At 41.8% G+C, this 13,822-nt stretch overlaps 2 protein-coding genes across 6 annotated transcripts in view; both read left to right on the forward strand.

The window, feature by feature from the left end:
- LOC144282246 (orphan sodium- and chloride-dependent neurotransmitter transporter NTT5-like) overlaps nucleotides 1-13,822 on the forward strand; it is an 83,861-nt gene that overhangs the window by 35,533 nt on the left and 34,506 nt on the right. The window lies entirely within an intron of this gene.
- Nucleotides 1-13,822, forward strand: part of LOC144282272 (orphan sodium- and chloride-dependent neurotransmitter transporter NTT5-like) — a 34,010-nt gene that overhangs the window by 20,073 nt on the left and 115 nt on the right. For 2 of the 5 annotated variants that reach the window (XM_077845748.1, XM_077845755.1), the window contains exons 2-12: nucleotides 6,021-6,437; nucleotides 6,871-7,028; nucleotides 7,222-7,348; nucleotides 7,538-7,713; nucleotides 7,906-8,016; nucleotides 8,197-8,438; nucleotides 9,790-9,976; nucleotides 10,371-10,572; nucleotides 10,689-10,848; nucleotides 11,946-12,108; nucleotides 12,319-13,646. In XM_077845748.1, the coding sequence (XP_077701874.1) occupies nucleotides 6,077-6,437; nucleotides 6,871-7,028; nucleotides 7,222-7,348; nucleotides 7,538-7,713; nucleotides 7,906-8,016; nucleotides 8,197-8,438; nucleotides 9,790-9,976; nucleotides 10,371-10,572; nucleotides 10,689-10,848; nucleotides 11,946-12,108; nucleotides 12,319-12,549 (2,118 nt within the window). In that variant the 5' untranslated portion in view covers nucleotides 6,021-6,076 and the 3' untranslated portion in view covers nucleotides 12,550-13,646. Of the gene's footprint in view, nucleotides 1-6,020; nucleotides 6,438-6,870; nucleotides 7,029-7,202; nucleotides 7,349-7,537; nucleotides 7,714-7,905; nucleotides 8,017-8,196; nucleotides 8,439-9,789; nucleotides 9,977-10,370; nucleotides 10,573-10,688; nucleotides 10,849-11,945; nucleotides 12,109-12,318; nucleotides 13,647-13,822 lie in introns of those variants that run through there. The other 3 variants (XM_077845757.1, XM_077845769.1, XM_077845761.1) reach the window with 3 other exon arrangements.

A 13,822-nucleotide genomic window follows, 5' to 3' on the forward strand; every position in this document is an offset into this window, starting at 1 on the left:
TATGATCCAGAAATCCCACTTCTGGGTCCATGTCCAAAGGAATAAAATCAGTATCTTGAAGAGATACCCACACTCCAATGTTCAATGTAGCATTATTCACAATAGCCAAGATATGAAAACAGCCTGTGTCCATCAACAGATGATTGGAAGAAAATGTGGTGTACGTATGTATACAATGGAATATTATTTAGCCTTAGAAAACAAGGAAATCCTGCCATTTCCAACAACATGGATAAAACTCAAGGACATTATACTAAGTGAAATAAGCCAGGTACAGAAAGACAAATAAATGCTGCTGATATCACTTATATGTGATATAGTTGAACTCCTATAAAAAAAAGTTGAACTCCTAGAAACAGAGAAGAATGGTTACCAAGGAATGAGAGATGGAGGAAATGCAGAGATGTCTGTTGGTCAGAGAGTACAAACTTTGTTACAAACTGAATGAGCTCTGGAGAGGTAAGGTGGAACATGGTGACTATAGTGAATAATAACGTATACTTGAAATTTGCTAGAAAAGTAGACTTAAAGTCTTCTTAACACACACACACACACAACTGTGAGGTGAAAGATAAATTAACTTCAGGGGTGATCATATCACAATGTATATATATTTCAAAACATTACATATTATGCCTTAAATATATACATTTTTAATTTTTCAAAAAAGATTTTGTTTATTTATTTATGAGAGATACGGAGAGAGAGAGGCAGAGACACAGGCAGAGGGAGAAGCAGGCCCCATGCAGGGAGCCCCTCGTGGGATTCGATCCGGGGTCTCCAGGATCACCCCTGGGCTGAAGGCAGCGCTAAACCTCTGAGCCACCGGGGCTGCCCCAATATATACATTTTTACTTGTCTATAATACTTCAGTAAAGCTGGAAAAATATATGCACTTTTTAAAATAATAAAGCCTTGGGATGCCTGGGTGGTTCAGCGGTTGAGCATGTGCCTTCGGCTCAGGGCCTGGTCCTGGGGTCCTGGGATCAAGTCCCGCATCGGGCTCCCTGCAGGGAGCCTGCTTCTCCCTCTGCCTGTGTCTCAGCTTCTCTCTCTCTCTCTCTCATGAATAAATAAAATATTTTTAAAAATAATAAAGTCTTTAAAAATAATAAATTCTGTCATCTGGATCATCTCAGGCTTGACATCTGTTGATTATCTTTTCCCTTGGGAAATGGTCAGATTTTTCTGTGTGTGTGTTTAAGTAATGAATGATTTTAGATTGTATCCTGGGAATTTTTAATATTATAGTGTGAACTGAGGGTCATGTTAATATCCTTTTTAAGTCCTGTGAAGAATGTTGAACTTTTTTTTGCTTATTTTATCAGGCAAGGAGCCTGGGTAGCTTCAGATGGCAGGTGCTGTCATACCTTCTGTGGGTATTGGTTACAATGTCGGTTCAATCTTCAAAGCTTTTGCTGAGCTATTTGGACTAGCATGTGCTATCCTGGGGTCAATCTATGATTTGGGCAGTGGTTTATATCATTGTTCAGTTTTCAGAAACTTATTGCACTTCTTCACATTTGTTCCCTGCTTGTGTAGTTCAGAAGTGAGCCTCTGAGGTGAGAAGGGAAAATTGGTATTTCCCACCCACCACTTGCCCAACTCTTGTGCATAGGAGCTTCTGGAGTTTTTGCTGTTGGTGCTTGTTGAACAGGTCTATGATTTGGCTTATTGGATCAGGAGAAAGGAAGGAAAAGGAATATGAAATTCACCCCCCCCCATTATAAGTCATTATTCAGGTTGTAACTTAAATCTCCAGTCTGATTTTTTTTTTTTCAGTTTGGTTTTCAAAGTTCTCTCAGGTTGTTGTTTCTTATATTCTATTTTAGCTGTCATCAGTAGGAGAGACTGGCTGTGTATCATTACGTTACTCCATCTAGGCCAGCAACAAAGAACTAGTAGTGGCTGTCTTCATTATATTCAGCACTTTATTCTTCTATATAAATTGTAAAATCTTGTTAGCTTTCATGAAAACTTATGTTGAGACTGATTGGAATTTCATTGAATCTATGAATCAATTTTGGGGAGGCATTCCATCCTTATAGTATTGAGTATTTATATTCATGAACATGGAACCTTTCTGCATATTTAAGGTCTTAGTTTAATGTTTAGGTTTATTTCTTGATGCCATATAGTTTTTATTGCTGTTGTGAGTGCTCTTTCTTATATTTATTTATTTATTTATTTATTTATTTATTTATTCATTTATTTTTATTTTGCTCTTTCTTTTTTAAAATCTACTTTCTGTTTATTATTACTGTATAGAAATCCGGGGGTTTTGGTTGGTTTGTTTTCCAATTTTCATTTTTAAGATAAACTTTTTTTTTTAAAGTAAGCTCTACGCCCAGAGTGGGGCTCAAACTCACAACCCAGAGATCAAGAGTCACATGCTTGGGCAGCCCCAGTGGCGCGGCGGTTTAGCGCCGCCTGCAGCCCAGGGCATGATCCTGGAGACTGGGGATCGAGTCCCACGTCGGGCTCTCTGCATGGTGCCTGCTTCTCCCTCTGCCTGTGTGTCTGCCTCTCTCTCACTCTCTCTCTCTCAATGTGTGTCTCTATGAATAAATAAATAAAATATTTAAAAAAAAAGAGTCACATGCTCTACCAACTGAGCCATCCAGGAACCTAAGATAAACTTTCATTAAAGTATCACATATTAAAAAAAAATAAGTATCACATATTGATGTGTACACAAATCATAATTATAGTTAGATAAATTATCACAATATAAGTACACTATCCTGCCTTCTGACACCAAGAATTTGTCTTTCCTCTTCTTGAACTTCATATAAGTGAAATTATATAGTATGTTCTGTTCTGGGCCTTGCTTCTTTCACTGAAAGTAATATTTCTGAGATTCATCCAGTTTGTTGTACATATCAGCAATTCACTCTTTTGTTGCATACCCATTATATGAATATACTACCATTTATCCATTTTACTCTTGAGACTTGTTTCAAGGTTTGGGCAATTATGAATAGTACAACTATTAGCATTCTTGGATATGGTTTTTGCTATACTTATATAGATTTCTGTTAGAATATCACTTGCAACAAATTATAAAGTATGATACACACACAATGGGTGTTATATGCAACTGATAAATTATCTGAGTGTAGAACACTACATCTGAAAAAAATATGAAAGTATTTAAAGTATATAGATATGTTCAACTAGCTTTCTGAAGTAGTTATACCAATCTATGCTTCCACCAACTGTGTATGTGAGTTCCAGAAGTTTCTACATGTGCCATCATTTGATTTAATCAGACTTTTTCATATTAGCTCATCTAGTGAGTATATAATGGTTTCATTGTGGTTTCCTCTCAACATTTTATTATGAAAAAATAGGCATGCAGAAAAGTTGGAAGATTTATACGGTGATCATCCATATACCCATCAACCTAGGTTTTACCATTAACATTTTACTCTATGCAACTTATCAGATATAAGATATATATTCATCTGTTCTTATTGTGGTTTTATTTACATTTTCTTCGTGACCAGTGAAGTTGAGTAATGACCACCATTTCCAGTGGTTATCAATTTATATATCTTCTTTAGTATATTGGTAAGCTTTTTAAAGCTTTCTGTTCCCTTCCTTTCTGTTCACTTTTTAGCTTGTCTAGTTTTTCTAATTTATTTGTAGGTATTTCTTTTTTATAAATATTATCTGGGAAACAAGCCCTTTTTTGGTTATACATTTTGTTAGTTCCCTACTGTTGCTCTAATAATAGCTAAAAACTTAGTGAGTGACTTAACACAACATAAATGTATTATTATACTGTCCTGGAGGTCAGACATCTGAAATCCATTTCACTAGGCTAAAAGCAAGGTGTTAGCATGCCTGTGTTCCTTATATAGGATCTAGAGGAGAATTCATTTCCTAGCCTTTTCCAGCTGACATTCCTTGAATCATGGCCCCTTCTTCCACGCTCAGGGTGCGGCACTCTCACTTCTCCTCCTACCATCCCATTTTCTACTCAGCTTCTGACTCTACTACCTCCCTTTTTCCCATAGGAGGACTCTATAATTATATTGAGCCCATCATTGATAATCCAGGATAATCTCATTTCAAGATCCATAACTTAACCCCATTGAAAAGTCACTTTTTCCATGTAAGGTAACATATTCACAGGCTCTAGGGATTAGGATGTGGATATCTTGAAGAAGGGTATTATTGTTTCTACCCCATATGTTACAAATATCTTCCACTACTCTAGGACTTGTCTGTTGGCTCATTTAATGCTAAATTTTCATTTAAAAAAGTTTCTATTTTTGGGGCAGCCCGGGTGGCTCAGCGGTTTAGTGCTGCCTTCCACCCAGGGTGTGATCCTGGAGACCGGGGATCGAGTGCCACGCCGGGCTCCTTGTGTGGAGCCTGCTTCTCCCTCTGCCTGTGTCTCTGCCTCTCTCTGTGTCTCTCATGAATAAATAAATAAAATCTTAAAAAAAAAACAAATTAAAAAAAAGAAGTTTCTATTTTTAGTTTAATCCAATATGTCAAACTTTTCCTTTATAATTGGTGCTTTTTATGTCCTATTTAAGAAATCTATGCCTATACCCAAGCCACACAGATAATCTCCTAGGTTTTTCATCTGGAAGTGTTATGCTTTATCTTTCATATTTAGAACTTCCATCTTCTCTGAATAGATTTTTGTTTAATATGTGAAGTTGGGGAGGCCTGGGTTCATTTATTTCTATGTAGATATCCAATTGCTCTAACAACCAGTGATTCATTGAAAAGAATGCCCTTTCTCTACAGCTTTGCAGTGCCATCTCTATTGTAAATCAGGCATCTATATTTGTGTGAGTTTCTGGACTCTCCCAGTGGTATCCACAGAACTTTCTGTGATGATGGAAATGTTTTTTTTATTTTTAAATTTTTTAAAAGATTTATTATTTATTTATTTATTTAGGATAGACATAGAGAGAGAGAGAGAGGCAGAGACATAGGCAGAGGGAGAAGCAGGCTCCATGCAGGGAGCCCCACGTGGGACTCAATCCCTGGCCTCTAGGATCAGGCTCTGGGCTGAAGGTGGCGCTAAACCACTGAGCCACCTGGGTGCCCAGTGGAAATGCTAGATATCTGTCCTTCCAGTATGGTATGCATGTAGCTACTGAGCACTTGATAGGGCCTAGTTTGACTGAGGAACTAAATTGCTAATATTACTTAATTTTAATTAATTTAAATAGTCATATAGTAGCTACCATATTGAGTACAGCGTATTGATCCATGGATCTATTTGTGCCATAGATCCATGTGACAATACCATACTCTCTTAATTACTGTAGCTTTATAATTAATCTTTACATTTGGTTCTTCTTTATCAAGATTGTATTGACCAGGGATCCCTGGGTGGTGCAGAGGTTTGGCGCCTGCCTTTGGCCCAGGGCGCGATCCTGGAGACCCGGGATCAAATCCCATGTCGGGCTCCCGGTGCATGGAGCCTGCTTCTCCCTCTGCCTGTGTCTCTGCCTCTCTCTCTCTCTCTCTCTCTCTCTCTGTGTGTGGCTATCATAAATAAATAAAAATTAAAAAAAAAAGATTGTATTGACCATTCTGAGCCTTTTGCTTTTCATGCACATTTTAGGATCAGCTTGTCAATTTCACCAAAACCCTGATATGATTTCAGTAAGAATTGCATTGAATTTATAGATCAAATTGGGGATAATTGACATTGTTATACTTCCATTTTACAAACGTGTTATATCCTTAATTTTATTTTCTCTCAGTAATATTTTAGTGTGTGCTGTGTGTAAAGGCCTTGCTCATCTTTTGTTAAAATTTTTCCTAGGCATTTTTATGTCTTTTGGTATTATTGTAGGTAGTATTGTTTTAAAATTAGCATTTTCTAGAGGTGTGTATATCCTTGGTATATATTTAAGGGTAGAGATTCCATGTTCTTCTCCACATAAGGATAAGAGGGTTTGGGAAGCCTCAGGGGTTCTCATAGGATGAGTCTTGTCTTTCCTTAGTTCATATACCTAAAGTTTGTAGTTCTTGATGTCCTTAAGGTCGACAAGGAAGGAAGCCCCATCCCTGCAGAAGCAGGAACTAGAGTCCACCCAGGATGACAACTGTTAATGAAAACACGGAGGCCCAAGATGAGAAATCCCAGATGTCTAGACCTTCGGATTCCAAATCCCTGATTACTATTACCTCAGCTTCCCAGCTTTTAAAGACTGAGTTGACTACGGAAAAATTGATGGCAGAGAGACAGAAGTCTGACACTGTACCATCATGCATTTGGTCTGATGAATATAATGATGAAATACTGGAGACCATAGACAATGATGTGCCAAAGAAGGAAACCCCCATTGAACGACCATCCTGGGCCAATAAAATTGAGTACCTTCTGGCCCAGGTGGGCTTTTCTGTGGGGCTGAGCACCATCTGGCGCTTTCCTTATCTGTGTTTTCACAATGGAGGTGGTAAGCCTGGGGGCCAGGAATCATGGACTCACAAGGGGGTTAGGAGCCAGATGACCATCCTAGCTATTCTGAGGTCTCTGAGATATGTAGGGGTGGGGGATTTGGGAATCTCACTAGGGCAGGAGACAAGTACCTGAACACCTAGGGTGTTAGGTGAGTGGGAGCAGGATATCTAAACACTTAGGTTCATGAGGATGGTGGGGCTGAAGGCTGAGGTTCAGGGTGGGGGTGGGAACTAGGTATCTGGGTCTTCCAGGAACTGGGGACTCAAGGGACACCTGGGACTGTGAGGGATATGGAAACAGTTGAGCTCTGATATCTGTGGCCCTGAGGGAGGTCACTGATGGGGAATGTGTTTTCCTGTACTCCTAAGGAAGTCCAGTCCCTGAAGGGCCAGGTGATTCTCAAAGCCCTTCCTAACTCTCCTGCACAGGCAGTTTTCTCATCATCTACATCCTCATGCTGTTCTTGGTTGGGGTTCCTCTTCTATTCCTGGAGATGGCAGCTGGTCAGAGGATGCGTCAGGGCAGCATTGGTGTATGGAAGGTCATCAGCCCCTGGATTGGTGGTGTGGGGTATACCAGCTTCATGGTGAGGAGTCCTGGGCCACTCAGGCCTACCCTTTATACCCTACTCCCACTCCAACCATTTGTTGTCCTGGAATGGGTCCCTGAATTCACTTCCATGGGTCAAATCCCTTCAAGTCCTCAGTCCTCTGTCAAATCCCCTCCCTTCTCTGGCCTGCCTACCTTTTCCTGTCTCCAGAGTTCTTCATGGTTCCTAGATGTGCTGCATCGTGAGCTTGTACTACAGTGTGCTCATGGCCTGGAGTCTCTTCTATTTGGTGCAGTCTTTCCAGTACCCACTGCCTTGGGCATTGTGCCCCTTACTGAGGAACTCCAGTGATTTTGGTGAGAAGAGAGGGAAGAAAAGGGCAAGTGGGAGGGCTGAAAAAAGGATAGGTAAATTAAGAAGGGAGAGGATCATTGAGAGAATAGGGATGAGCAGGAAGATAATGGAATTTGGAAGGAGGGGATGGAGGGGAATTGAAAGGGGAGGCACGGGGTCGTGCAGTTTCCTCCATGGCCAGTTCACCTCAGATCCTGAATGTGAGCGGACAACATCCACCACATACTTTTGGTACCGACATGTATTGAAGGCCACAGATGAAATTGAAATGGGTGGGCTACCAGTTACACATCTCAGTATCTCTCTCTTTGCAACTTGGTTGATTATCTGCATCTCCATGATCAAAGGACCCAAGTTCACTGGAAAGGTGAGCCATCCTCTAACTTCCTGATCTGATAGTCTCCTTTCTATCTGAGACCCTCTAAAATTTTCCTAACTTGATGCCTGTAAGTCTCCAACTTCTAATTCCTCCTAATATGACCTTTGACTCTCACTAGCCTTTGATCATACTGTCCCAGCTTCTGCCTTTGGTGACTTTTGAATCATCCTTCCTACTCAGATGCTGTATGTCTCAGTAATCCTTCCCTACTTCATCATTTTCTGTCTCCTTATCCGGAGTCTCATGCTGGAAGGTGCATATTTTGGTCTCAAGAATTTGTTAGCTGCCAAGGTGAGATGTCCCCTGCCCTTTGAGCCTCTTATCCATATGAGGGTGTCAGGGACAGAATGGTTGTCTGTCTGATAGAGGCCCTCCTGGCTCCCCACTTCACCGCCTTCTTCTCATCTTCCATCACATCATGGTTTACCCCTCTTCCCTTTGTATCCTGGTTTACATGGTACTTCTTCCCAGGTGCCAGCCCTGTACTCTGTGGAAGTGTGGCGCCGGACAGGGAACCAGATCTTTTTATCCATGGGCCCTGGCTTTGGCAGCTTCACTGCAATCAGCTCATACATCCCTCAGTCCAACAACTGTGTCATGGATGCCTTTGTTGTGGCTTTTCTCAATTTGACTGCCTCACTGACTGCCACACTGTTTGTATTTGCCATAATGGGCCACTTGGCCACAGAGAACCATGAAAAATGTTACCTGAGGTAAGCCCAATTTTTCATATGGAGATCATCAAAAAGACTAAAGTCTTGGAAATAGCCCATAGAATTCCACTCCAGACCCCTGTCCCTCAGGGCTGTTGGCTTAGTGAATATGGGATCCTCAGATAGGAGCATCTTAAACCTTGAAAACGCCTGAATCTCTCCAACTCTATCTCTTTCAGAGCTACCTTTTGAGACTAGGAAATCCCCACACTTAGAGGTTTTCAAGGTTGTGTTCATCCTATTCTTAACTGGGGTCTGCCATGAAAAATTAGGAGAATAACTTCAGCTGAATCATTAGATAAGAAAAAAAAAGGACCCACAGTGCCACCAGAGTCCCTATAGCCCATTCCTGATTTTCTTCTCCTGTGTGATTCATTCTAAAAATACTCATCAGACATTTATACATTTCCTGTCTGACAACCCTTTGTTGAGTTCTGGAAACACAACCAGTGGTGAAGCATATACTTACCTGCCCTCAGGAAAACCACAATCTTTTGAGGAAGCAGATACTAAACAAATAATCACAAAGTAGATGAGAACTGATAGTAGGGATGGTGAGAACCACAGAAGAGCAAGCTATTAACTTCCTGGGGCAGTCAGAAGAGACTTCCTAGTTGTGGCAATCCTAAGCTCTATTTCCTGACAAATAACCACAGCTAGTATTCTTTCAAATGTTTCCCATTCATAGGCCTACATACCATTAAAAAAATTGGATCATATCATACTACTTTTCTGCAGCTTGTTGACTTGCCCTTATGGAAACTGATCTTGAATAGCTTTCCAAGGCAGTAAATAGAGTTTAGGGAGCTGAGTAAGGATTTGTAGGAATTTACATATGGAGAACAGTATGGTGGTACAATTGGGGTAGACTGAGCAGGAGCAGAGTAGAGTGGTTTGAGGCAGAGAGAATGTCATGTGCCAATGATCCTGAGATGATGGAGAACATGGCAAGTTGGGGCAGGTTGAATAGTTGAGTGTGACCAGAGTAGAGAAGGTGAAGAGTTCTACATTAGGACACTGGAGAGTCCAACAGGTCAAGAAAGCTGAGAAGCTTTAATGTTGTGCTGAGATTGTCTAGTAGGAGGTATAGGTCCTAAAGCCCTCCATGACACTGCATGAGAAACCTCCTCCAGGACCCCACTTAGGAAACTCTCTGGCCTCCCACAGACACCTTATGAAAGTAGATATCAGACAGTGAGCACTGGGACCCTGTAAACCTAGGTTTCAGTGTGGGCTGTATTTGAACCAGATGAAAAACTCTAGACTAAACTTCTTCTCATGTAGAAGGTAAGAGAAGAGATGTCATCTTAGAGGGTCAAATGATTTTATGTGGTTCTCTCCCTGTCCCCAGGAATGCTAAGACAGTACAGTATCTGATAGCTTCTAAGATGCTGCCTCCTGAGGCCCAATTGCCAGACAGTCTGTATCATGATCCAAGCTCCATCTACTCCCAGTGGTTCAAGAGTCTCCCTGAACAAATCAAAGATGTGGTCCTACCCTATTTGTCCAATTGCAACTTAACTTACCAATTGAAAGAGGTAGGTAGGGGTGGGGTCCTAATGTTCCCTTCAAAACTCCCAGTACACCAGAAATTTCAGCTCTCCTTAGGTGTCTCTAGAATCCAGAAAGGCAATTCTCACCAACATCCTGGACTAACAAGACCAAGGTTCACAGAATCCTATTAAAATAAGGCAGTTGTAGCCTCTGTAGCACCAAGCACTGGAGTTCGTATAAGCCTGTTCATACCAACCCAAAAGAGTTGCCAGGCCAGCAGTTGTTGTCAGTTAAAGTCCTCGTGCCTCAAGGCCAGATGAGTTTAACAATGTCCATTAATAGTGCTACAGATCATTTCCTATGGGGAGGGGATGAAAGTGTAGTTAGGATCCTACAGGGTAAGCTCAGAGGCCTTGCCCTTCCTCCCTTTACTCACAGGTTATGGAGGGTCCTGGTGTAGCCATTGTGGCATTTACTGATATCATCTCTGTGTTTTCTGGATCCACCTTCTGGTCCATCATCATCTTCATGATGCTGGCGAACCTGGGGCTGAGCATCATGATAGGGATCATGCATGGCATTATTATTCCTCTCCAGGACACTTTCTCTTCCCTCAGGAAAAATATAATCCTGCTCACAGGTACTCTAACCCATGATCCCACTCCCACCTAGGACCATTGTTTAGCTTAACCGCCCTGGGACTCTCAAAGAATCTAGTTTGAATTCTGACCTTGATCAAAATCTGTTTTCCCTCAGTGGGCATCTGTGTGTCTCTGTTCCTGGGAAGCCTCATTTTCGTGAGGCCTTCGGGCAGCTACTATGTGAACCTGCTGGATGATTACTGGGCATCTCTGCCCCTCTTCCTCACTGTCATCTTGGAAAACATAGCCATAGCCTGGATCTATGGAGCCAGGAGGTGATGCCCCAAGCCCAGGATCTCATGCACCCACAGAGCAAGGGCACCTAAGGAATATTGGCCCTCCTACTCTCACTGTCAGGCCTCTGACTCAGGGCTTATAGAGAGCCCCCAGGGGGTCGGAAAGGGAAGGAAGGCATTGGCTGGCTCCTTGGGAAAACAGGTATAGAACAGAAAAGTGAACAGTCCCTATCAAGTCCTAGTGGCTCTGGAGTCCTGCTTTTAACCAGGGTAGTATGGGCATGTAATCCCTTGCTTCTTGGTGTGCTCTGGAACAGCAGCATTGGCATCACCCAGGAGTTTATTAGAAATGCAGACCCTCAGGCTGTACCCCATACCTTTGAATCCATATCTACATTTTAACAAGAACCCCAAGTAAATCGTATGCATGCTAACATTTGAGAAACAATGTGTAATCCAAATGTGGCAATGTTTCTAAGTGGTAGTGGTTCTTGGCATCAGTTTGCTGATTCATAGACTCATACACTCATTCTCAAATATTACCCAGAGTGTGCCTCAGGGCCAGGCTGGCCTTGTGAGCCCTAGGGATACTAAGATAAATTATATTGAGCTTCTGCTCTCAGAGTTGAAAGAAGATGACATATATAGGCAGATTATTGGGTAGGATAGTAAGTTGAGGTCACTCTGGGAACACAGAAAGTTATCGAAAGAAGGCAAGGAGGGGATGCTTGAACAGAATCCAGATATATGAAGGGGAGTTTGTCAAGGGAAAGAAAGAAACAAGAGCATTCTAGGCAAAAGAAACCCAAATGTTCATATATGTTGGGGTTAAGAAGGTACACCAAAGAAAGCTGGGTGTATAGACTTGAAGAAACTACATTCAGGAGCTATACATATTTCTTTTATCCTGAGGGTGATGGAGGAGAAAATTTTTTTTCTTAATCCTGGGGCTGAGACAGAAATCAGACTGAAAAGTGATGAATTAGAGGCAAGAAAACTAGTTGTGGAGGTGAATAGAAAGGTTTAAGAAATGTGAAGCTTTGCCTCCTGGGCTGGGTTTGGATTGACCGTCCCCACCCCAAGTCTGGATAAGGCCCAAATAGGCCTCCCTAAAGTCTTGTGGTCCTTCCTCTCAGGTTCCTTGCAGACTTGATTATCATGTTGGGCCGCCCCATCTCCCCCATCTATCGTTGGCTGTGGTGCTTTCTGTCTCCATTTGTGCTGCTAGTCCTGTTTTTAAGTGCCCTGATTCATCTGTCTCTGAAGAGCATCACCTACTTGGCCTGGAACTCAAGCATTGTGAGCCTCCCTCTCAGACCCCAGGACCCCCTAGGGAGTGGATGAGGACTTTTCAATCTGCTCTGGCCTTTAGGACTCTGTCACCTTATTCCCTGATTCCCTGGGGGTTCAGTTATCTAGTCTCTGGCCTTGGTTCATGTCCTACCCCCAACCTCTGCAGCTTTCCATTTCAGAGAACCTGAGTATTCTAAACCTTCCCTTTCTCCACAGTCAAATGAGGTGATCCAAACTTATCCATCATGGGCTAAAGTCTTGCTCATCATCCTTATCACCATTACCATCTTGCCTATCCCTGCCTACTTCTTATACACACTCATTGATGTGAATTTCTCAGTCTCTGTGATTCGAAGTAGGACTACAGTTATCTTCAAACCTGAAGCTAAAGGGAACCCACTGAGGCCCCATCCACAGCTTCAGTTGAGGCAAAGCCAAAACAGTTGAGGCAAAGCAAAACAAAGCCAAAAGGTTAATAAAATGGATAAATATCAGGGAAAAAAAACCTCTCTGCCATGTGAGTAATTCATTTTGGAAATAAAAGACTTGGTTTATTTGGCAAAACATCACTTCTTTTTCAGAGTGGAACTCCCTGGCTGGCAGCTTGACATTAGAAAGGTTAAAGTAGCACCTGTTGTAACTGGACCCAAGACATTTTGTTTTCCTGGATTGGGAAAGTTTTTTCTGGCCAGATGGAGGTTAACACAGCACCCATTCTATGCATCTCCTATACTTGCCCTCACCAGACTAAGAACCTCCTATACTTGCCCTCACCAGACAAAGAACACTAATAATAGTGTTCTTTGACTTCCAGTATTTGGTTGATAGTGATTGCCGACCCTACTTCTAGACTGCCTTCCTCTTGGAATTGGTCTGTGTAAGGTCTGATCCCTATAAAACCTAGGAAAAATGGTGCCAGTAATGAAATCAGTGGAACTTTGATTTTTCCATTAAAAAAAAAAAAAAAGCCCAACTCTCATTATTGTATTCCACTGATTTTATCCAATTCAAATGCTAGAATCCCAGGCCCTTTCTGCCTGGTCCTTCCTGTAAGTAAACAGATATAGTTTTCTTGAAAGTACTGGATTCACTAATTATGGCAAAGCAGTTAACTAATTGGTGACTTTTCATAGATCTCTTAAATACTTGGAATAGTTGATTACCAAGTTTACCAAGGGACTTAAAACTTTACACATTATTTATTTTTACTATGGCGGAAGGCTGATAGAAGGATATTTGGCAAGGAATGAGAGAGAGAGAGTAGAGGTGAACTGCAGAGTTGGAAGACTCAAGGAGTACTTCATTTAAGGCAAGGTGACATCAAAATAAGACAAACAAGACACACCATAGTATGGCACACCTAAAACATACCATAAAATACATTTCATCAATCCTCTGTAAATGCATAGATGAGCTTTGAAGAAATTAAGGGGAATCTTTAATTTAATTAAGCCTAAGCATGAATTCAGGAAGTGTTAAAGCTACCAACTGCTTTGGGACAATTGCTACTCTAGGAACTTAGTGATTTGGGATTTAAAGTCTAGGTGAAGGGATCCCTGGGTGGCGCAGCGGTTTGGCGCCTGCCTTTGGCCCAGGGCGCGATCCTGGAGACCCCGGATCGAATCCCACATCAGGCTCCCGGTGCATGGAGCCTGCTTCTCCCTCTGCCTGTGTCTCTGCCTCTCTCTCTCTCTATCATAAGTAAATAAAAAAAAAAAAA

Source organism: Canis aureus, chromosome 1 (assembly GCF_053574225.1).
Source record: "Canis aureus isolate CA01 chromosome 1, VMU_Caureus_v.1.0, whole genome shotgun sequence".
Lineage (NCBI taxonomy): Eukaryota > Metazoa > Chordata > Mammalia > Carnivora > Canidae > Canis > Canis aureus.